Source organism: Orcinus orca, chromosome 20 (assembly GCF_937001465.1).
Source record: "Orcinus orca chromosome 20, mOrcOrc1.1, whole genome shotgun sequence".
NCBI lineage: Eukaryota > Metazoa > Chordata > Mammalia > Artiodactyla > Delphinidae > Orcinus > Orcinus orca.
This window is the reverse complement of record NC_064578.1, coordinates 43466828-43491097: the sequence shown is the minus strand read 5'-3', so window position 1 is coordinate 43491097 and position 24270 is coordinate 43466828. Positions and strand designations below refer to the sequence as shown.

The following is a 24270-nucleotide window of genomic DNA, read 5'->3' as shown; positions in this document are numbered from 1 at the left end:
AAATAATTAATTAATTAATTAATTTCTATTTGGCTACATTGGGTCTTCGTTGCTGCGGGCGGGCTTTCTCTAGTTGTGGCGAGCGGGGGCTACTCTTTGTTGTGGTGCTCGGGCTTCTCATTGCGGTAGCTTCTCTTGTTGTGGAACATGGGCTCTAGGCGTGTGAGCTTCAGTAGTTGTGGCACAAGGGCTCATAGTTGTGGCTCGCGGGCTCTAGAGTGCAGGCTCAGTAGTTGTGGCGCACGGGCTTAGTTGCTCCACTGCATGTGGGATCTTCCCAGGCCAGGGCTCGAACCCGTGTCCCCTGCACTGGCAGGTGGATTCTTAACCACTGCACCACCAGGGAAGTCCGCCATGATTACTTCTGAGGCTCCGTGTCCAAGCACAGGGATTTAGAGATGTTGCTTAGAACTCAGGTCGTCTTGAACCAGGGCTCATGTGTAGGGGTCAGAAGACTTGCATTCACTCAAATATTTATTAAACTCTGAGAGCATATGCCATCTGTGCCAAGCCCAGGGAAGACTTAGCCCCTTCAAAATCTTTAGATTAAAAGATTTAACCTTATAGAAAGGAATTAGACCTTAAAACATATCCTTCCAAAACCAAGTGGTAAGTGTAGCAACTAAAGCCCAGAAGGGGCACTTAAGCCAGGGCTGGGTGAGGGAGAAGGGTGAGGGAAGACTTTTCAGAGAAGGTGGTGACCCCTAAGTGTATATTTTTGGAGGACCTACTATGTGCTAGGCACGGTGCTTAGTCCAAAACATATAATGGCAAACAAGAAGAGACCGAATGTATTAGTCTGCTAGGGCTTCTGTAACAAAATACCAAAGGCTGGGTGGCTTAAACAATACAAACTTATTTCTCACAGTTCTGGAGGCTGGAAGTTCAAAATCAAGGTGCCAGCTGGGTTCATTTCTCCTGAGACCTCTTTCCTTGGCTTGCAGGTAGCTGCCTTCTCACTGTGTCCTCATATGGCCTTTCTTCTGTGCATGCACACTACGGGTGTCTCTTCCTTTTCTGATAAGGTACCGTAAACTGAATGTTTGTGCCGCCCCCTCCCACACCCCCAACTACACCAGATTCGTAGGTTGAAACCTCATCCTCAATGTGAGGATATTTGGAGATAGGGCCTTTGGGAGGTAATTAGGTCTTAAGGGTGGAGCACTTATGAATGGGATTAGTGCCCTTATAAAAGGCTTCAGAGAGAGCTTCCTCACCCCATGTGATTTTACAGTGAGAAGACAGCCATCTATAAACCAGAAAGCGGGCCCTCACCAGATACCAAACCTGCCAGTGCCTTGATCTCGGACTTCCCAGCTTCCAGAACTGTGAGCAATAAATTTCTGTTATATATAATCTACCCAGTCTTTGGTATTGTTACAGCAGCCCAAACAGACTAAGACAGAAGGACATCAGTCCTTAAACAATACAAACTTATTTATCAGTCCTATTGGATTAGCTTCATGCTCTTAGGACCTCATTTAACTTAATTCCCTCCTTAAAGGCCCTGTTTTCAAATACAGTTACATTGAGGGTAAGTCTTCAACACATGAATCTGGGGAATTTGGACTTATTGACAATTCAGTCTATAACACTAAATATCTACCACTGAGGGATTAAACAGCCTGGTAGGGGAGCTGCATATTATTAACAACATGTGGAGAGAGCAGAGCAGAATGGTTAAGATGTCAGCTCTGGAATCACACTGACGGTTTGGGTCCTGCCTCTGTCATTTACCAACTATGTGACGTTCAGCAAGCTTCTTCCACTTTTTGTGCCTTGAGAGAATCAAATGAGCAGATACCCTTGAAGTCCTTAGGACAGCCCCTGGCACTGAGTACGTGCTCATTAAATGTTGGCTATTGTTATTAATTACAAGTAAAATTAAAATTGTGCTAAATGCTCCGAAGGAAAACCACAAGACAGATTAAGAAAGTAAAACTCTCATCTGGCCAGTGTTTTCAAGAAAGACTTCCTGGAGGAAGTGATGCTTGTACTCAGGTCTGAAAAATGAGTACTCACTAACCAGACTAGGGAGCGAGGAGAGGCTTCCAGGCAGTAGGAAAGTAGGTTCCAGAGCTCTGGGGTGAGAGGAAACATGGCCCAGAATCCAATGTCTCAGAGCAGAGCAAGGAGGTACAGGGGAAGCAGGGGAGAGGGAGACCTGGTGTAGTTGGCAAGGCCTGGCCTTGCCAGGAGTGCTGGCATTCTCCTAAGAACCATGCAGAATCACAGAAGGAAGTGTCTATTTTTTTTTTTTTAACAGAGACTGGTTTGATGGACCTCTATGTACAATACTTATCACCCAGATGCAAGAGCTATCAACATTCTGCCTTTCTTATTTCATCAGTACTCCCTCAGTCTTTTTCTTTTAAACATTTTTCTCCTTGAACACATTCTACTTGACAATGAAAGCAATTGGGACAAAAATCTCTTGAGAGGGGGAAATATACAAACACACTTTATTAGGGAGGAAAGGTACACACATAGTTGGTTTTATCTAGTGATAATGCATGCTTTTTAAATGACACATTTTGTGAAATGCTTTAAAAAAGTTTTTAGCACCAATCAGTAGCATTAACAGTACAGGAATACCTCATTTTATTGTGCTTTGCTTTATTGTGCTTCGCAGATACTGCATTTTTTACAAATCAAAGGTTTGTGGCAACCCTACGTTGAGCAAGTCTATCAGTGCCATCTTTCCAACAGCATTTGTTCACTTCATATTTCTGTGGCATATTTTGGTAATTCTTGCAATATTTCAAACTTTTTCATTGTTATATTTTATGGTGATTTGTGATCAGTGATATTTGATGTTACTATTGTAATTGTTTTGGGGCGCCAAAAACCGCACCCGTATAAGACAGCAAACTTAATCAATAAATGTTGTGGGATTACTGGTGTAATTTCTCCACTAATCAGCCATTCCCCCTTCTCTCTCCCTTTCCTAGGGCCTCCCTATTTCTTGAAACACAACAATATTGAAATTAGGCCAATTAATAACCCTACAATGGCCTCTACATGTTCAAGTGAAAAAAATCACATGGGAAATCCCTGGTGGTCCAGTGGTTAGGATTCTGCACTCTCACTGCCGAGGGCCTGGGTTCAATCCCTGGCGGGGGAACTAAGATCCCACAGGCCATGCTGCGTGGCCAAAAAAAAGAAAGAATTACATGTCTGTCATTTTAAATCAAAAGCTGGAAATCATGAAGCTTAGTGAGAAAGACTAGGCCTCTTGTGCCAAATAGCCATGCTGTCACTGCAAAGGAAAAGTTCTTGAAGGAAATTAAAAGGGCTACTCCAGTGAACACATGAATGATGAGAAAGTGAAACAGCCTTATTGTTGATATGGACAAAGTTTTAGTGGTCTGGACAGAAGATCAAACCAGCCACAACATTCCCTTCAGCCAAAGCCTAGTCCAGAGCAAATCCCTAACTCTCTTCAATTCCGTGAAGGCTGAGAGAGGTGAGGAAGCTGCAGCAAAAAAAGTTTAAAGCTAGCAGAGATTGGTTTGTGAAGTTTGTGAAGCCCTCTCTATAACATAAAAGTGCGAGGTGAAGCAGCAAGTGCTGATGTAGAAGCTGCAGCAAGTTATCCAGAAGATCCAGCTAAGGTCATTCATGAAGGTGGCTACACTAAACAAGAGATTTTCAATGCAGATGAAACAGCCTTCTGTTAGAAGAAGATGCCACCTAGGACTTTCATAGCTAGAGAGGAGAAGTCAACGTCCGGCTTCAAAGCTTCAGAGGACAGGCTGACTCTCTTGTTAGGAGCAAATGCAGCTGGTGACTTTAAGTTGAAGTCAGTGCTCATTCACCATTCTGAAAATACGAGGTCCCTTAACAATTTTGTTAAGTCTACTCAGCCTGTGCTCTGTAAATGGATGCTGTAAACAGATGTGCTGGATGACAGCACATCTGTTTACATGGTTTACTGAATATTTTAAGCCCACTGTTGAGACCTACTCTTTCAGAAAAAACCATTCTCTTCAAAATATTACTGCTCTTTGACAAGGCACCTGGTCATCCAAGAGCTCTGATGGAGACGTACAGTGAGATTAATGTTGTTTTTATGCGTTAACACAACATACATTCTGCAGCCCATGGACCAAGTAACATTTCGATTTTCAAGTCTTCTTATTTAAGAACTACATTCTGTACGGCTATGCTTCCATAGATAGTGATTCTTCTGATAGCTCTGGGCAAAGTAAACTGAAAACCCTCTGGAAAGGATTTGCTGTTCTAGATGCCATTAAGAACATTGTGATTCATGGGATGAGGTCAAAATATCAACATTAACAGGAGTTTGGCAGAAGTTGATTCCAACCCTTATGGATGACTGTGAGGGTTTCAAGACTTCATTGGAGGAAGTAACTGCAGATGTGGTGGAAATAGCAAGAGATCTAGAATTAGAAGTGCAGCCTGAAAATGTGACTGAACTGCAGCAACGTCATGATAACCTTTTCACGGATGAGGAGTTTCTTCTTATGGATGAGCAAATAAAGTGTTTCTTGAGATGGAATCTGCTCCTGGTGAAGATGCTCTGAAGATAGTTGAAATGACAAAGATTTAGAATATTACATAAACTTAGTTGATAAAGCAGCAGCAAGGTTTGAGAGGATTGGCTCCAGTTTTGAAAGAAGTTTTACTGTAGGTAAAATGCTATTAAACAGCATTGCCTGCTACAGAGAAATTCTTCGTGAAAGGAAGAGTCAACTGATGCAGCAAATTTCATTGTCTTATTTTAATAAATTGCCACAGTCACTCCAACCTTCAGCAACTACCACTTTGATGAGTCAGCAGCCGTCAACATCAAGGCAACACCCTCCCATCAGCAAAAAGATTACAACTCGCGGAAGGCTCAAGTGATGGTTAGCATTTTTTAGCAATAATGTATTTTTAAATTAAGGTATATATATTGTATTTTTATACATAATGCTATTGTATGCTTAATAGAGGACAGTATAGTGTAAATATAACTTTTATATACACTGGGAAACCAAAAAATTTGCCTTTGCTGAATAAAAGATTTGGTACTTTGGCATGGAAATGTACAATAAACTCATCTATTTTGATTTGATTGATAATCTCTTTCTTGAGGAAGGTCAGGAAAGTCTAATAAGGAACAGCACTTGTGCTCATGATTGCAAATCTCCAAAAAATGTCAGTGATCGCACCTGTTATTTCTAGACCAATCCTCTGTAAGTCCTGGCGGTATCTCAGTTGCCATCAGGCAGGGATGTGATCAATAGATGTAATGCTTGCACTAGCAAGTTGATTTTTCGTATATTAACTTTGTATCCTGCAACTTTGCTATAATTGCTTATTAGTTCCAGGAGGTTTTTTGTCAATTCTTTTAGATTTTTTACATAGACAATTATGTCATCTGCAAACAAAGACAGTTTTATTTCTTCCTTCTCAATCTGTGTACATTTTATTTCTTTTTCTTGTCTTATTCCATTAGCTAGGACTTCCAGTATGATGTTGAAAAGGAGTGGTGAGATGAGACATCCTTGGCAATTTGATCTTAGATACAACAAGAGGAACTTGACTACTAGGGACCTTCTTCTTCTTTTTTGTTTTTTAAATTTTATTTATTTATGGCTACGTTGGGTCTTCATTGCTGTGTGTGGGCTTCTCTCTAGTTGCGGCGAGCAGGGGCTACTCTTCACCGCGGTGTGCCAGCTTCTCATTGCGGTGGCTTCTCTTGTTGCTGATCGCAGGCTCTAGATGCGCGGGCTTCAGTAGTGGTGGCATGTGGGCTCTGTAATTGTGGCTCGTGGGCTCTAGAGCACAGGATCAGTAGTTGTGGCGCACTGGCTTAGTTGTTCCACGGCATGTGGGATCTTCCTGGACCAGGGATCGAACCCGTGTCCCCTGCATTGACAGGTGGATTCTCAACCACTGTGCCACAGGGAAGTCCCTAGGGACCTTATTTTAATTATGTGTCCAACAGTACCTAAGTGGAACTCCAGAAAGACCACTTTCTTGGCTTTTTACCTTTTTTTTTTGGCCACACTGCATGCCTTGTGGGACCTTAGTCCCCCAACCAGGGATTGAACCCAGGCCCTTGGCAGTGAGAGTGTGGAGTCCTAACCACTGGACCGCCAGGGAATTCACAGCTTTTTACCTTTTATATTTTATTTATTTCCATTCCAGTGCCCATGGCATCTGAGGCAGCCATCTGAGAGCTATCTAAGGGAAACTTGATGTCTTTAATAGATCTCCTGCTTGGGTTTTGAAACATGAATTAAGTCAAAACATTGTCTCAAACTTCTGTGATATCTGAAATTTGGAAAAAGCACTTATTCACAGGACAACTCTTTGATTACTGGAGGAACGGCTCAAGGTCCAGGCTACTGTTGGCATTAACTATTTCCTATCTAGCTTCCTTCTGGGAACTGTAAGCTGTTTGAGGAGATCACAACTGTGGGATACTCTCAAATAAAGGCATTTGATACTTCTGCTGGGGACTGCTGGCACCTTTTCATCATCCTGGTTAGATTGTTAAAATAGCCTCCATAATTCTCCTCCCTTCTGCACACCTCCCATACTCAGTCTGGCCTTAACCACTGACTTGCTTCACCCAATGCGACAACAGCACATGTGGCAAAAGCAGAACATTGAAAATTGCTTACGCACCTTGGGACTTGTCTTTTCTTGCTGCTGTTGGGAACCCTGCAAGCACCACCATGTGAATGTGCTTGGGCTGGCCTCTTTAGACACATGGCCCAGTCAGAGCCCTCACCCCAGCTACCTACAGCAACTTCCAGCCAGCCACACACGTGAGGGAGGCTACCCTAGACCAACAAGCCCCCAGCCACCCCATAGCTGACTGCAGCTGCATGGGTACGCCCAGGTGAGAAAAACTGAAGAGCTGCCTGGCTGACTGAGCTCAGCCCAAATGGTCCCACAGAATCAGCAGCTAAAAATTAATCATTATTTTAAGTCACTGTGTTTTGGCGTGTTAACAAAATTAACCAGTATACCCTGGGCTAGAGCGGTTTCTAGGCAACAAATATATTTGCTTTGGCTCTGGGTATACATCTTGAAAGCTGAAAAATCCCTTCAGTTTCTAGACCTGTTCCCTCAATTTTCTGAATACATTTTTATGAGATGAATTTTAGTGCCAGGGATCAAATGCCAGGATCTTTTGATCATTTTTTCCAGCAGCCCTAGAAGTGGTTCTTCAAAAAGACCATTTTCTCTGTTTTTCATCTTTCTATTTCCATTTGAAGACCATCTGAAAAGACAGTGAGAAATCAGGATTCTATTTCCTGTTTTCAATAGGTTTCTTACTTGGGTTAAGGGGTGCGTCCCTAGCTGGGTTAATGAAGGTGGCTTAGGAAAGTGTGGAGAAGAACCCCAGCCACCTGCTGGTCACAGCTCCGTTGGAACAACAAGGAAGAACCGGAATCTGGAGAGAACCCCTAACTTCTGCCGTGTCCCTCCAGCGCCCTCTACTCACAAGACCTAACCTTGTGCTAAATGATACATGGAATTTAGAGGCATAGCCATGATATGTTTTTCGAAACCAAGAAATTCACACTAGTACAGGACTATTAACTAAACTCCAGACATTATTTGGATTGCACTAGTTTTTCCACTAATGTCTTGTCTTTTCAGGATCCAACATAGGACATCACATTGCATTTAGCATACGTTCAGTTTTTTCTTTGTTTAATTTTTAAATTTTATTTATTTTTTATACAGCAGGTTCTTATTAGTTATCTATTACATATTATAATTACATAATTATAATTACATAATATCTATACATTAGTATATATATGTCAATTAGTTATCTATTACATATTATAATTACATAATTATAATTACATAATATCTATACATATTAGTGTATATATGTCAATCCCAATCTCCAATTCATCCCACCGTCCCCCCGGCCACTTTCCCCCTTGGTGTCCATACGTTTGTTCTCTACATCTGTGTCTCTATTTCTGCCCTGCAAACTGGTTCAGCTGTACCATTTTTCTAGGTTCCACGTATATGTGTTAATATATGATATTTGTTTTTCTCTTTCTGACTTACTTCACTCTAGCATACATTCAGTTTTGCACGTTGCATTTTTCTCAGTGAACAATCTATCTTGGAGATGATTTCATATCAGCAAATATAAATGTAGCTCCCTTGAAACTTAGCTGCAGAGTATTCTATGGTGTGAGAAAATGAATTGTATAACTAGTTCTCTTCTGATGTGATTCAGGCTGTTCCTCAGTTATTGCTTTTCTGTTACCCTTGTACATGGGTCTTTGCACACTCTCGGGAGTGTATATGCAGGATAGATTCCCAGAGGTGGAATCGGGTGGGTCAAAGGGGTGTGGGTTTTACATTTCAGTGAAGAAGTCAACTTGCTCTCATGGAAGGAGTGTAAGCAACAGTGTATGTAGTCAGAGGTGTGTGCCTGCTTGATTGCTATAATATACATTAGTTTATTCTTTCCATTCTATGATCTCCAGTGGTGAAAGAGAGGTTGGTTCAATGGGACAGGAGGGTGGAATTCCCTGGTGGTCCAGCAGTTAGGACTATGCACTTCCACTGCAGGGGGCACAGGTTTGATCCCTGCTCGGGGAACTAAGATCCCACAAGCTGTGCGGCATGGCCAAAATTTAAAAAAATAAAAGGGGGGACAGGAGGGAGAGATAGGCTTGGGGAAGTAGCAAGGAGACAGGCCACAGGGCCCCTCAGTGCCAGGCTGAGCAGCTGGACTTTGTGCTGAGGGCACTGGGGAGCCACGGAGGGTTAGAGGCCGGATCCAGCTCTGGACAGACATGGTCCTTTAGAGGTGCAGTAGGAACAGCCATCGAATGGCTGCCTCTCTCTTGGGTGGTCCTGGGAGCCTCACTCACCTGGCGCTCCTCTCTTTGCTGCTCTCTCACCCACAGGAGTGGGCCTCTGGGTGAAAAGGCCAGGGCAGACAAACCCGTCCTGCCAGCCGAGGCCTGCCTTGGCCAGGCCGCACTGCTGCCATTCCAGCTGAGCAAATATGTGGCCAGATGAAGCCAGAGAAGGGAGTGGCAGATGTGGGACAGAGGCGGAGGGCCCGTACCTGCTGCCCAGAGGCCAGCTTGACTCCAAGACCCCAGCATCTGACAAGGCCTGACCTGTTTTAACAGCTCAGGTAAAGTCTGAAAATGTTTAGCAAGGTAATTCTTTTCTCAGTACACATCTCATGTCCTACAGTGAAGTTTTTATTAAGATTTATTTTTTTCTTCTTTAAAAAGATTATCAATCATTACCCGTTCATCCACCCATCTCTCTATTATTCATCTATTTTATTTATACAGTTACTACGAGAAGTGAAAATCAAGAGCAGCTTGTTTGTAGTCGTCTGCAGTGGGCGCTGGAGATGGGTGGGCAGGTGTCTGGTTTTCCCAGCTCTGGTCTCTCTGAAGTTGCTCAGCGGTGAGCTGCCTTTAAGTTTCCTTTGCCAGTCACTTATGTGGATCTTACTTGAAACAGAAAGGCCTACAGAGGGACACCCACTTCTCCTGCTTCAGGAACTGTCTATTGGAAATTGGATCACATCCCATTCCACCAGGCAAGTTCGAGCTCCATTGTTAAATTGCAATAGCCAATGTGAGATTGATGGCTAGAGAGGAGTATCTGTCTTCAGGAGGCTGTGGTTGTATGATCAAAACTAGCTCTGAGTAGGAGTGTTAAGAAAAATCAACTGAGTAAATCTGAAGATCTAATTGGTTTTATTCAACAAGTCATGAATTAGGCAGCATCCCGTCTAGTAAGTAGAAAGGAGCTCTCTTAATATTTATTTTTATTGGAGGACAAAAGCAAGAGTCATCATAGAATATTTGGAAAATACCAAAATGCCCAAGGAATGAAATAAAAATCCCCCCTCAAGTGTCTCTTCTTCCTTGATAACCAAGGCTAACCTTTGGGAGACTGTGTTTTACAACTTTAACACAAACACAAACATACTTGAATTTTTATCAGAAAAGCAATCATACTTGGCATGCCTTTTTGTAATCTTCTTTTTTCACTTAACAGTGAAAAAAGGTATTCTCCCACGACATTAAATATTCTTTTGCAGTGTGACGTTTAAGGAAAGATTTGATTTTAGGCATATCAATCTCCACTAACTCCACAAACGTTCTTGAAGGACCCTCAGGCAAAAAGCGTTATATTAACGCTAACATATGCCGAGCCCATGGGTTGAACATCTCTCAGCGAAAGCACCAAGCGTTTTCAGGTATGATTTGACTTTTGAAAGCACAGATATGTGAGTCACTTCGATGAGCTGGCTACGGTACATCGAGACGGTGGAGCCCCAAACCTTTGAAACTGGGGCTTACCAGACACAGTAGCAGCCTTACCGGCAGTTTATTTCTGCATTTGGTTCTGATGGCACAGAATTTAGAAAATTCCTGATTCATAGTAAAGAGGTCTATGGGTTCCGGAGCTCTTAGAATGTATTGGACCCTAAGCTATGCGGTAGGGACTGCTAGAACCCCATTTTATAGAGGGGCACATGGAGGCTCAGAGTGTGGTGGAGGTGTGGTGAGAACCCAGTACTGCCTCTCTGCCTTTCTCAGAGAATCTAAGTCACGGGCTGGGTCACTGTGAACTTGCTCCTGAGGGCACACCTGAATTTAAAAGTAGATTGGAATGAAATCCCCCCTTTCCTTGACATGTTTACAACGTGGTCAAATATGTGCTCAGGGATGGGGGAGAAGTTTCATTCCAGGGCCTGCAGAAAAGCCTGTTAGGCCAGTTAACCTGGAGGGACTCTTGTGTGTTAAAATATGGTATGTGTAACAACTACACGGCATTTAAAAAAATTCTGGCTTGAAAAGCAAAGCTGTACATTGTTTAGTATCTTAGAAACCCCTTTACTAGTTTTTGTTTTTGAAAAGTAATAGATTATCTTTATGAACATCTTTTTCAAACATTATAAAGATATATATGGTGTGAAAATTCCTCCTCTGGGCCCTCTATCCCATACCATATATATATGTATATAGAATTTTTATAAAAATGAAATCACTTATGCTTATTCTGCTCCTTGCCTTATCTACTTACAACAGAGCATGATGATCGATGACACAGCTATACTCTGGAATACACTGCAACAGTCAAAAAAAAAAAAATATATGAATTCATATATACTGACATGGAAAGATGCCCAAAATATACAGTTAAGTGAAGGAAACAAGTTGCAAAGCAATATTTGAAGCACTATTCTATTAAGTGTGTGTGTATGTGTGTGCTCATATAAGTATATATAGATATGTCGATATAAACTTTTGAAAAGCCAAAAAGGACATTTATCATGTATTAATAGCAGTTATCTACAGATTTGGGGGGGGAGTTTCCTGGGGAGCGGAACATGGGACACTTCCATTTGTAAATTTTTATAATCTTTTAAGTGGAAGAGTTATCAATGATTTTTGATTTTTAAAAGTATTTTCCCTAATTCTTCTAAAAATTATTTTAAAAACCTTGACCCATTTATTTTAAAAGACAAGACCTACCCTTCATATGTAACCACAGGGATAAAAGTACCGTATGTGGTTTGTAAGTGTTTCTACTTGCATTTCTTGGAGATTTTTGTCATGTTAAAACATTATTTTTTACTACTGTGTGTGGTATTCTAGAGAATAGACATAGCATAGCTAATTTAACCAGTCCCCTGCTGATGTTCATTTAGGTTACTGTAATGAACTTTCTGATTCTTTATACCATTATGATACCTTTTTATATCAGTTCACATAGATCTATCTTCTTTTTAACAGCCACAGAGAATTCCAGTCCAAGGATATAACATGAGTTGTACATCCCACCCCCTGCTGATGGAGGTTAGGTTGTTTCCAATTTTTCACCCTAATAGATTTGACCAATACAGATTTTTTTTAAAGTATATTTTCAAAAGCTGACATCTGATTTCAGCATTTGCAGACCATCTGCAGACCAGTAAACGAGGACCCTGAGAAACCTCATTTGATGGGGAAGGAAGACAAACTCTCCTCACAGGGCCTAATTGCTGTAAAGTGGCCAGAGCATGAGCCTGCTTCAGAGAGGACAAAACAGCAGTGATGAGATTCTTAAACTGTTTGCTCTCATGCACCCCTTAGAGAACCTTCTGGAAGCTTTAGTCCCTAGTAGGAGGATGTCTGTCACCTGTACTGGCCCAGCATCCCTGCACTCTGACTTTCCTTTGGTAAACAACCCCCTTTCCTAATACCACCCCTGGATGCATCCTTAGCAGGAATGTTAATCCACAGAGCCTGACCTTCCCCAACCAAAGAGTGGGTCTAGAACCTAAACCAAGTCAGTGAGATTTAATCCCTGACCTTGGCAAAGGTTATTGGGAAAGAGGCCCTTTCTCGCTGCTCTGTTGCCTAGCTATAAAGATGTAAGTCTGGTGTCGCCAGAGAAACCCTGCCTGAGAATGAAGCAGGTTTCCTGGAGACCTAGACTGAACCCCTGGATCCAGACATGCCTGAAGCTAGCCTTACTGACTCAGTTACGTGAGCCAATACTTTCTATTTTGTGTTTCAGTCAGTGCCAGTTGGGTTTCTGCCACTTCCATTGGAAGAGTTCTGGTTCATTCGCCTCGGCCTCCGAAGAAAACAAATTAACTCGTTCAAGCAGTATTTATTGAATATCCATGCTCAGCCCTGTGCCGGGCAATACTGGGGATATTAAAGTAAGCATAACAGAACTTGTCCCTCCCCTCATGGCAGTCCCAGTCTACCAGAGCTTAAATAGACAATCACAAACTATTCAGTGATGGTGACGACATCCAGCATGAAGAAGGAGCTCAGGGAGCTACTAGAGAGGCATCCGCAAGTGGGGTGGTAAGATCAGGGAAGGGTCCCCCCCACCCCAGGACAGGACTTCAAGTTGACACGGAAAGATGGGCCAGGAATTAGCCAAGTGAGATGGGGTTAAGGTCTAAGGGTCCGTGCACACATGTCCAGGGGTTTCAGGGCACCCCAACTCCCAGCAGGGCTCAGAAACCTGGTAAAACATCTTTGGAGGGGCCTGGTGGCGCAGCGGTTGAGAGTCCGCCTGCCGATGCAGGGGACACGGGTTCATGCCCCGGTCCGGGAAGATCCCACATGCCGCAGAGCGGCTGGGCCCGTGAGCCATGGCCGCTGAGCCTGCGCGTCCAGAGCCTGTGCTCTGCAACGGGAGAGGCCACAACAGTGAGAGGCCCGCGTACCGCAAAAAAACAAACAAACAAAAAAAAAAAACTTTGGAGTGGAGGGAGGGAAGGGTGGAGGAGGTGGGGAAGGGAGAGGTGGGGCGGCATCGCAGCTGGAGGGAGCAGGGGCAGGGGAGCTGAGTGTGCACGTGGGCTTCCCTTCTCTTCCTCACAACGTGCTGTAGAAACGCATGGCCATCAGCATCACAGGAAGCTGGAGGGGAGGAGGCAGGTGAGGGGCGCCCCAGCCTCACAGCCGCATCCCACCCAGCCCACAGGCTCCCGCCTCTCACCGTCCACATCAGGATGGCGAACCCAAACCATGAGATGCCCCACGTGTAGCTGTCGATGGCGTGGCCAATGTGTTCGAAGCAGCCCTGGGCAGGGGGAACATGGGGGTCTGAAAAAATGCCTGGGGAGGCTGGTTGCTGAAAGCAAGAGTCACTGGGCGCCCTTGGGAAAGTCACTTCCTGCCTCGAGCCTTGGTTTTCTTACCTGCGGGACCATGAGGAAGTGGGTTTCTCACCCTGGGGATCACGGCAGTGTCTCCCTCCCAGGGCGGTTTCAGGGAGCCAGGGATGTGATGTTAACCCAGGCCCTGCACAAGCAGGTGCTGCCCCGATGGTGCCTATGACAGTCTGAGGGTGATTTTGTTTTGGGCTGGCTTTCCATGCTGCCCCCAAGTTCCAAGGGTTTGAAATACACCTTTAGGATCAGTCCAGTTCTGACAGCTCCTCATTTGGAGGTAAGGCTGAGTGGGCCCAGAGCCCCACACCTGTCGCCTTCATGTAGACCCCTGCTTGGCCCAACTTGGAAGCAGCCAAGAACAAAGGTTCCGGGTGTGTGCCCTGGAGTCAGGCGGGATGGAGCTGGGGGCTGGCTCTGCCGCTTGTTGGCTATGGGGCCTAGCTAGGATTCTGACCCTCTGAGCCTCAGTTTTGCTATCTGTGAAATGGCGATCTTTGACAGCACTGCCCTCCGAAAGCAGTCGTGGTGATGCTGTGAGATGATGCATGTAAGCACTCTACAGAGAGCCAGGGTTCAAGGAAGGGCTGTCCGACCCTGGTGGCGGTGATGTTTTGCATACAGGCTCCCCTCTCTGTGACACCTGATCTAAGGCATGATGGTGAAGCGCCCCCAGGCAGCGAAGGGGACCGGTTCTCCTCCTCTGGTTTCTCTCTCTGCCTCTGCACTCCCTTTGCAGGAGTTAAAGCACCTGGTTGGGGCCTGACTGCCTGAAATCACATCCCAACTCCATCCGTCACTAGTGAGGCTCATCATCTGTAAAGTGAGGTAATTATAACCTTTACCTCATAAGGCTGTGGTGAGAATTAAATAAGGTAAAAACTTAGAGCACCTACAAGGAGGCCTGGTACAAAGTATCAGCTCAATAAATGTTGGTTGTTATTGGTGTTGTGCTGCTGATACTGTTATTGTTACTTTTATCCCCAGACAACCTGAGAAAAGTTTCGGGCGCCGCCAGGTCTGGATCAGATCAAACCAGAACCGGGGTTCATCCTGCTGACTTGCAGAGGGAGGGAGGGACAGATGGAGAGTTGAGGGAGTCAGACGGAGGGGAGAGAAGGAGAAAGCCAGATGGGAGGGAGGAGCAGACAGACAGACAGGGAGGGAAAAAGAAGAACCAGAGAGGGCCAGAGAGACCGACAGACACAGCAGGGGGGAGGAGACACACCTTGGTGAACAGGTAGTCCAAGTGGCCCAGGCGGCAGCCTTCTTCACTGAGGGGGATGAAGTTGCCAGTCCGTCGACAGCACAGCGGGGGCCAGGGGAACACCACCTCTGGGGTGGTGGCCCGGAAGGCTGATGTGAAGTTCACCCAATCCATGGGACCTGACGTGCCACAGCACTCTTGCTGGAGAGAGAGGCAGGGGTCAGGAGGACTCTGGCTCAGAGAGGACAGCCGCTCCCCTGAGGTCACACAGCGAGGAAGGATAAGGTTGGCCTGCACTTCCCCACATCCTGGGCCTCCTCGAAGAGGGGCAGCAGTGTCTGTGTGTGGGCAAAGGAGCAGAAGATACTGGTCCCAGCACCCCGAGGCTGATGGGGGATTTGGCTCAAACCCACACTCGTGATTTATTTTAAATATTTTTGAAAAAAAATTTCATTGGAAAAAAAAATTTTTTGTAATTAGCTGTCAACAAAACCTGAGGTAAATGACACCAAAAGGCAGATTTCTGGCTTCTCCTGACCCCCGTGGGTGTTTAATTTGTGACTCTCAAATGATGAAAACATAGGCTCGTTCAAACCTGGGTCTCAGTCCAGGCTAGCTGCATGACGAACCAAACGAGAACCTCAATTTCCCTTGGGTCCTCAATATTCTCCTCTTGTGCTGCCGTATCTTGTTGAGTTTAATTAAGAACGTGGCTTCTGGAAGCTGGCAGCCTGGGTTTGAGTCCTTTTGGTTCTGTGACCTACCAGCTGCGTGACCTCGTGCAAACCCTCAGCTTCCTGCCTTGGTTTCCTCACTGCTAAAGAGCTGATCTTCTTTATGGACTGGTTGTGAGGATTAAATAAGCTTGAAAGTGCTTTGAATGGCGCTAAACAAAAGATAGTGCTCTTTAATGTTTTTTTGTTTGTTTGTTTTTGTTTTTGTGGTATGCAGGCCTCCCACTGCTGTGGCCTCTCCTGTTGCGGAGCGCAGGCTCCTGACGCGCAGGCTCAGCGGCCATGGCTCACGGGCCCAGCCGCTCCACGGCATGTGGGATCCTCCCGGACCGGGGCATGAACCCGTGTCCCCTGCATCGGCAGGCGGATTCTCAACCACTGCGCCACCAGGGAAGCCCTGTTGTTATTTTTTTAATTGAACAATTCTTCTTCTTCTTCTTTTTTTTTTTTTTGGCAGCTCCCTCGCTGATATGCAGATCTTAGTTTCCCAGCTAGGGATCAAACCCGTGTCCCCTACGGTGGAAGCATGGAGTCGTAACCACTGGACCACCATCTGTTATTATTATTACTATTGTTACTATTAAGACAGCAGGTGTGGACTTCCCTGGTGGCCCAGTGGTTAAGAATCCTCCTGCCGATGCAGGGGACATGGGTTTGAGCCCTGGTCTGGGAAGATCCCACATGCCGCGGAGCAACTAAGCCCGTGCGCCACAACTACTGAGCCTGCGTGCCGGAACTACTGAAGTTCGCGTGCCTAGAGCCCATGGTCCTCAACAAGAGAAGCCACCGCAATGAGAAGCCTGCGCACCTCAACCAAGAGTAACCCCTGTTTGCTGCAACTAGAGAAAGCCCACGCACAGCAGTGAAGACCCAACGCAGCCAAAAAAAAAAAAAAAAAAAAAAAAGACAGTATGTGCAATGGTTAAGAGCAGGGGCTCTGGATCTACGTTTGGATCCCAGCTCTGCCCCTTACCAACCATATGACCCTGGGCAAGTGACTTTCCCTCTTTTGGGCCTGTTTTCATCCCCAAAATGGCAAGGACCAGAGCCTCTCCCTCATAAGAACCACAGGAGTGGATATCATCTACCGGTGGGCATAATGGGAGCCCTAATGGGGGCCATAATGGGAGACCTGGTCAGAGCCTCAGCTCTTCCAGCCCTCCCCACCCATCCTGCCTACCCTCGCCCACCTCAATCATGATGCGATCCCAGAGGCGGGTGAGTTCCCGGCCCTGGTCCGAGTCTGCACTGTAGAAGGTCAGCATCTGCTTGGTGATCAGGGATGGGCTGGACACCATCTGCAGTGGGCCGGGAAGAACAGGGTCCAGCGGGGCTGGGTGGGGAGAGAGATCGACCTCCACTGCCGGCCCAAGACCCTCACCAAACTCCCCCTGGAAGTCATGCCCCTCCCCTGTCCTCCCCCCGACTCACGTAGTCTCGGTGGGTGTAGGATGTGATGCAGGAGGCGCACTCAAAGATGTAGACGGTGAGCATGAGCACCAGGTACTGCGCAGAGACGGAGGGAGGGTCACAGGGACAGCCCTGGCAGGGCAAAGCCTGTGAAGTCACACCCCTCAAGGGATGGATCCGTGATGGGAATGCAGTTTTTTTTTTTTTTTGGCCATGCCCCGACCAGGGATGGAACCTGGTCCTGGTGGCAAAAGCACCGACTCCTCACCACTGGACCGCCAGGGAATTCCCAGAAACACAATTTTTTAAAAAGTATAGGACATGCATAAAGAAGATGTGGCACATATATACAATGGAATATTACTCAGCCATAAAAAGGAACGAAACTGAGTTATTTGTAGTGAGGTGGATGGACCTAGAGACTGTCATACAGAGTGAAGTAAGTCAGAAAGAGAAAAACAAATACCGTATGCTAACGCATATATATGGAATCTAAAAAAAAAAAAAAAAAAAAGGTCATGAAGAACCTAGGGGCAGGATGGGAATAAAGATGCAGACCTACTAGAGAATGGACTTGAGGACACGGGGAGGGGTAAGGGTAAGCTGGGACAAAGTGAGAGAGTGGCATGGACTTATAAATACTACCAAATGTAAAATAGATAGCTAGTGGGAAGCAGCCGCATAGCACAGGGAGATCAGCTGTTGCTTTGTGACCACCTAGAGGGGTGGGATAGGGAGGGTGGGAGGGAGACACAAGAGGGAGGAGATATGGGGATATATGTATACGTATAGCTGATTCACTTTGTTATAAAGCAGAAACGAACACAACATTGTAAAGCAATTATACTCCAATAAAGATGTTAAAAAAAAAAGTATAGGACAATGTGAATGGAAACATCTACGTGGGGGATATACAGGTGTTCACCGTGCAAGTCTTTACCTTTTCTGTATGTTTGAAATTTTTAAAAATAAAACGTTACAGGACAATGCAATCAACAAAAATATGTAAGGTATTCCCTTAACTGTTAACTGTTGGCTTGGATGCAGTAAAATGAATGCCTACTGTAGAAAAGAAAAAAAGAAAGACATTCCTGAGACAACCAGGGACATCTGAACACAGATTGGGTATTGGAAGATAGATAGGAAGGGACTGGGGTGAATTTTGCACGATGTGCCCGCAGTATGGTGATTGGGGAAAGCAAAACAAAACAAAAAACCCCAAACCTGGGCTTCCCTGGTGGCGCAGTGGTTGAGAGTCTGCCTGCCTATGCAGGGGACACGGGTTCGTGCCCCGGTCCTGGAGAGGCCACAACAGTGACAGGCCCGCGTACCGCAAAGAAAAAAAAAAAACCCAAACCTGAAAAAGCTCTTTAATTGGTGTTTAATGAAAATTATTTTTCTGATCCTCAGCTGTCCCCTCCCCTCCCCCTTAAAGCAACAGGGCGTGGGGTGTGGGTGTGCCAGCTCCACTGCCCAGACGAGATGATGTGGCCATGCATGCCTGGCTGCTTTAAAACCACGTCCTTATCACTCAGAGAAATGTGCACGCAGGTATTCACAGGGAAGTGACCTGGTGTCTGGAATGTGCTTCAAAATACCCCAGGAAAGAAAAATGTGGGCAGGCAGAGGGTAGGGGTAGAGGGGACGATGTGCGGGTGATATTGTGGAAACCAGGTGATAGGGACACAGGGGGCATCGTGCCGTTCACTCTAGTCTGTTTGAAATTTCCCATAACAATTAAAAAAAAAAATCTGTGTCTTAGTTAATGACAAACTAATAGGAGAGACAGACACAGACCTTTTTTCTTTTACTAGTTGGGTGAACTTTTAGGACTTTGGTTAAATTGTTCTGCCAGAGAACTAGATGCAGGAAAGAAAGAAAAAAAGAAGAAGGAAAGGAAAAGAGCCCTTCCATGGCTCCACGTTACTCATAGAGAAGCCAAAGCCTTTACCAAGGCCTGCAGGTCCACCTGATAGGCCCACCTCCGCTCTCTCCCCTCTCTCCCCTCAAGGCCAGCAAACCTCCCCCCACCCCCACCGCTGCTGTTCTTCTCCCCTGTCCGTCCTCAGTTCCTCTCACTCACTCACTCACCCCCACTTGGCTCCAGCCACACTGAACTCCTGTCCCCTCTGGCTTCAGAGCCTTTGCTCTTGCTGTTCCCTCCACCTGGAATGCTCTTTCTGCAGATATTCATGCGGCTCACTCCCTTACCAATCCCCGGCACCCCCCCCCCACCAGCCCCCGCCCCGGGTCTTCACTTTCTCTGCCTGCAAGATCTTCCCTTTCCCATCCCCAGCTCCAGCTCTCCCTTGCCTGGTCACTGTCTCCCCCATGAGAGTATCCTCCCCCACAGCAAGGGCTTTTATGGTTTGCTCACAAAATAGCCTAGCGCCCAGCGCAGGGTTTGGCACATGGTTCTTGCTGTATAAACATTTGTGGATTGGATAAGTAGCTGCTCCTGGGAATCCAAAAAGCCCTCAGCTGGGGAAAACCCAGCGTTGGCTCTGTGTCAGTGGGGCCAGGATTGGAATCCCTGGTATCCCTATCATCTGGGCTGTGGGCCTCTTTGAACCTCAGTTTCCCCATCTGGTAAATGGGCAGAGAAGCACTAACTTCAGACGGATTCTGGGAGGATTGAAGGAGCTCATTTTCTAAACTGCTTAGCCTAGTGGCAGAACGTGAGAGGTACTTGGGGAGTGTGGGTTATTGCTGTGGGCAGAGATTAGGAGCCTAGGCTCAAGCACTGAAGTGCTCAGGTTTAAATCCTGGCTCAGTCACTCACTTGCTGTGCCACCCTGGATAAGTGGATTCCCTTCTCTGAGCCTCAGTTTCAACTCTGTCAAATGGGCCATGAAGATGATGATGATGAAGGTGATGATGGTACCTCACGGTGGGTTGTGAGGAGCAAATGAACTAATCTATGTAAAGCACGTAGAATGCAGTGAGCGCTCATTAAATGGTTGCTGTGCTATTATTATTGTCATTGTTATCAACAGAGCTCCCGAGCACAGACCCTGGAGACCAACCAGCTGAGGTTCAAATCCCAGTCCTGTTACTTAAGAGCCATCCTCCCAGGCAGAGCTGCCTTCCCTGCCTCCCCTGTGCCCCAGTTTTCTTTGCAAAATGGGGGTAACAGCTGAGCCTAGGTTGTTAGGTTATGGGCAGATTAACTGACCTGACTGCCACGAGGCCCAAGCGTGGTACCATGCGGAACACACACTAGTAGCTGCGGTGTGGTTGTTATTACGACTCTGTGAGGATGACTTTTGTGCCCAGCCGTCCCCATCCCTTCCTCCTGGGGCCTCACCGTGAGCATCATGGACCGGTGGCGGGAGAGCACTGCGCCCACACCAAAGCTGGCCACCACGAAGAAGGAGAAGCCGCAGAAGATGGCGATCCAGGCACCAGCAAAGACGTCATCCTTGCCCGAGACGCCCATCAGTGGGTACACGCGGTACTGGTCGGCGGTCACCCATACCGTTTCAGCAAACAGGGCCAGGCCTGACAGCTGGACAGGGCAGCCGGTTAGCAAGGCCTGCACAGGGGCAGCAGCCCCGGTTCCATGAGTCTCCGTGAGAAGGGCCTTCCCCATTCTGAGCCTCTACTGCCCTCTTGGTAAAGTGGGCACATAGTAAGAGTGGCAAAGATGTCACCTTCCATGAGCAGGGATGAAGGTGGGCAGGAGGCCATGAGGGAAGGGAGGACCCAGCCAGATCTCCGCCCCCACCCACACCCTAGCTACCAGTGGCTTCAAGGATACAAAGAGACGCTACATGCAAAGCCTGGCGCTCATGACTGGTACCGAGGAGATGCTAGGTTAGCCCGCCTCCCCTGAAGAGTGTTGCTATTCCCTGATGAGGGGAGCCTGGCCGTGGCCAGAACTATTACAAAAGCATCAACGCTTTGATCCAGCAATTCCACTTGCAGGAGTCAATCCTCCAGATACACCTGCCCAGGCAGGAAAATCACACACCCACAAGGTTATTCCCCGCAGCACCGTGGGTAAAGGAGCCAGGATGCCACACAATGGAGGGCTGGGCGGTTGTGGAAAAGGACAGGGAGGCTGTCTGAGGACTCATGTGGACAGAGAATGTGCACAGGAGGAAATGGGAGGCACGGAGCAGGGTGTGGAATGAGCTACGTTTGGGGCAAGAAAGGGGAGAAAATAGGTATATAGGTTCCTATTTGCTTGTATTTGCTTAAAGAAATATTGGAGAAAATAAAAATCTGGTTACCTGTTGGGATGGGGAACAAGGAGGGAGGAAGACGGCTCAGTTGGATACCTTTGCCAACAATCAAACTAACTCTCATAGAGTATTTACTGTGTCCGTTGGTCCTTGAAACTGCTTTCTGTATGATAATCATCGTTGTTACCAGCTCTCCTGCACTACTGCTGTTATGGCCAACACAGATAGCGACCACGTGTGCCAAATTCTGGCCTAAGCACAAATCCAATAACTCATTTTATCCTCTCAGCATTCCTATTTTATCTCCATCTTACAGATGAGAACACTGAGGCCCAGAGAGGTTACATCACTGGCCCCAAGTCCCACAATAGAAAGTGACAGAGCTGGGATTTGAACCCAGGCTGTCTGGCTCCAGAGCCATGTACAGGTATCACGTAATTAAAAGACATTGCTATTATACATTACTATTGGACTCCTGTGCACCAATCGGGCACCTTACGTCCATAATCATGTTAATGATGATAGCTGGCACTGGTCAAGCACTTTTTTTGAGCTGAGGGCCATACATGGATTAATCCACACAACAATGCCCACAGTGTGGACATAATTTATAAATGGGGAAACAGGCACAGAGAAGTAAAGTCGCTTACTCAAGGTCACACAGCTGGGGAGAGGCAGAGCTGGGACTCGAATCGGGGCTTTTCTGACTTGAGAGCCAGGCAACACTGGCCATTAGGTGAGTCCTGAGCCCTCAGCTGTCCCACTCCCAGGCTCAGGACCGCCCCCCTCCTCTTCACCCGCCCACTGGGCTCCCAGCCCCAGGGAATGTCTCACCAGAATAATGATGTTTCCCACGACCAGCAGACCCACCACAACTGGAGACCCCTTCTCTGCTGTTGCTGCTGCTGCAGAAGCCATAGTCTTGCCTGGGACACACGAGCCGGGATGAGGCCAGGCAGGGGCCGGGAGAGGACCCACTGCCCCATTCCACACCCCAGCTGCCAGGGGCTGCTGCCAGCTCTCTGATGGGCCCAAGCCAGTACCAAGTGCGCCCAGCTTCCCACAACCCCAGCAGTGGGCCATTTTACAGAGGAGGAGGGAGTTCCCTGGTTGGTCCAGTGGTTAGGAGTCCACGCTCCCGCAGGGGACATGGGTTCAATCCCTGGATGGGGAACCAAGATCCCACAAGCTGAGTGGCTTGGCCAAATAAAAAAGAAGAAATGAAGCCTTGGGTGGGGCAGTCACTGGCCAGAGCTCAGGGCTGCCCCCCACCCCTAGCCTCAGACCTCCCCAGCTCCCCCTGCCCATCCAGACCCCCAGATCCCCGTCCTCACCTTCTCTGCCTGAAGCCTCTCTGGCCAGGCCCTCCCACAGTGCCTCCCTATATATGCCCAGGCCCCTCCTTGGGCCAGTTTCCTGGAAGGGGGAAGGGTGTCTGGAGGAGGGGACAAGAGGTCAAGCCGGCAGATCAGTGTGGGAGAACAGTTTTATGAGACCCCTCCCCCAAGTGATTTACAGACCTGAAATTCCAGATTTTGCTAATATCTGGCCACATGAGCAAGGTGAACTGCAGGGGCCTCTGGTTCCCAGTCTGTCATGGTGGTGGAGGGGGGCGGGGTGGAGAGGGCGAGTGCACCACCTGATGTCTCTCCTCAGGACTAGAGCCTTCCTGGGAGGAGGGAGAGATCCAAGTCAAACCCACACGTGAGGGGACTTTCCTCGTGGCACCGTGAATCCGCCTGCCAAGGCAGGGCACATGAGTTCGAGCCCTGGTCCAGGAAGATCCCACATACCGTGCCGTGGAGCAACTAAGCCCGTGCGCCACAACTACTGAAGCCCATGCGCCTAGAGCCCATGCTCCGCAACAAGAGAAACCACTGCCATGAGAAGCCGGCGCACCGCAAGGAAGAGTAGCCCCCCCACCCCCGCCAGAACTAGAAGAAAGGAAGCCCGGGAGCAAAACAGCCACAGATAAATAAATAAATAAATGAATAATTAAAAAAATACCCAACAAACAAAAAACCCACACGCGTGTCTGCAATCCCAGAATTGCATCCTCTACGGTGGCTCCACCTCTCCAAGGCTGGGAGCCCAAGGGGAGGTCTAGGCAGGGACCCAGGCAGGCAAGGGCAGCTGGATGAGGCAGGGAGGTGGGAGGAGACGAGGCAAGTGGGAGGGTTGATCGGGATGCTGGTGCTCGGTCTCTGCGCTGAGGGGATGGATGGAAGGAGATGCGTGTGTGACGGGATTTTGAGATGAGTGTTCAACGAGCAAGCGGGGAGAGGAGTGTGCAAGCAAAAGGGAGGGGCACCCTGAATGGGCTTGGTGGGAGGCCCCCCCCACCATCACCACACACGCGCGGACAAAGCAGGGTCACAGCGAGGTGGAGCCGTGGGTGGAAATGTCTTCAGTTTGCGGGATCGAAGAGACTTCGGTTCAAATCCCAGTTCCGCCTACTCTGTGCCGCGCGACCTGGCGTGTGCATTTGCCCATCTGCAGAATGGGTACCATCAGACCACTTTCCTGGGCGGCGGTGGGAACTGAGGGCGGGGATATCTGCAAAGGGTGTCTTCCGGCCTGGTGTGCAGTGGGCAGCCGCGCCTCACCAGCAGTGCTCCGGAGCAGCCCACGGTCTCTCCGGTGGCGCACCCTAGTGGCAAAAGGCTGATCCTGCAGGCGAAAAGGGTGACTTGGGCCCGGCCTTCCCCAGAACTTTTCAACCCGGAGAGCTAGGGCATTTGCTTGGTTTTCTCTCTGTGCTTTGGCTTTCCCCAGTGAGAAATGGGCAAACAAATGGAACATAAAATTCAATCGTCAAGATACTGGCTTGGTAATAAGACTCATGAGATGTTTTCCGATTAAAATGGATAATTTGATTTTTAGTCAATCCACTATACATTTAAAATAGTTTTTCTAATAATGTATATAACCTGTCAAATACATTTTATAAGTTTTAGCTAAAGTAACTTGCAAAATAATAGGACCATGCTAATAATATGAAATATTTTTATTTTCAAATAGTTGATAACTATAAGCAATTGGAAGTTATATAAAATGTCTGATAAAAGCAAAAAATTTTCA

At 47.2% G+C, this 24270-nt stretch overlaps 1 protein-coding gene and 1 long non-coding RNA gene across 8 annotated transcripts; one reads left to right on the top strand and one right to left on the bottom strand.

Moving 5' to 3' along the window:
• Positions 1-6454: 6454 nt before the first annotated feature.
• LOC125962671 (uncharacterized) lies at positions 6455-11366 on the top strand. Of its 2 annotated transcripts, none has more exons than XR_007474186.1 (3): positions 6455-6859; positions 8907-9142; positions 9484-11366. It is a non-coding gene; the product is annotated as an uncharacterized LOC125962671 (long non-coding RNA). The 2 variants fall into 2 exon arrangements; XR_007474185.1 differs by having other exon boundaries at positions 6456-6859; positions 8907-9167.
• A 1252-nt stretch (positions 11367-12618) lies between these two features.
• On the bottom strand, positions 12619-22980 carry UPK1A (uroplakin 1A). Of its 6 annotated transcripts, XM_049703021.1 has the most exons (8): positions 22710-22980; positions 22524-22624; positions 22024-22115; positions 20310-20510; positions 17024-17098; positions 16783-16890; positions 14880-15059; positions 12619-13563 (listed from the first exon to the last, which is right to left on the bottom strand). In XM_049703021.1, exons 1-8 carry the CDS (start codon positions 22742-22744, stop codon positions 12934-12936), a joined length of 1422 nt encoding a protein of 473 aa, XP_049558978.1. In that variant the 5' UTR covers positions 22745-22980; the 3' UTR covers positions 12619-12933. The 6 variants fall into 6 exon arrangements, with proteins under 6 accessions (XP_049558978.1, XP_049558977.1, XP_049558979.1 ...); XM_004284186.3 differs by having other exon boundaries at positions 13267-13400; positions 13480-13563; positions 22024-22980; XM_049703020.1 differs by having other exon boundaries at positions 22024-22980.
• Between the last annotated feature and the right edge of the window lie 1290 nt (positions 22981-24270).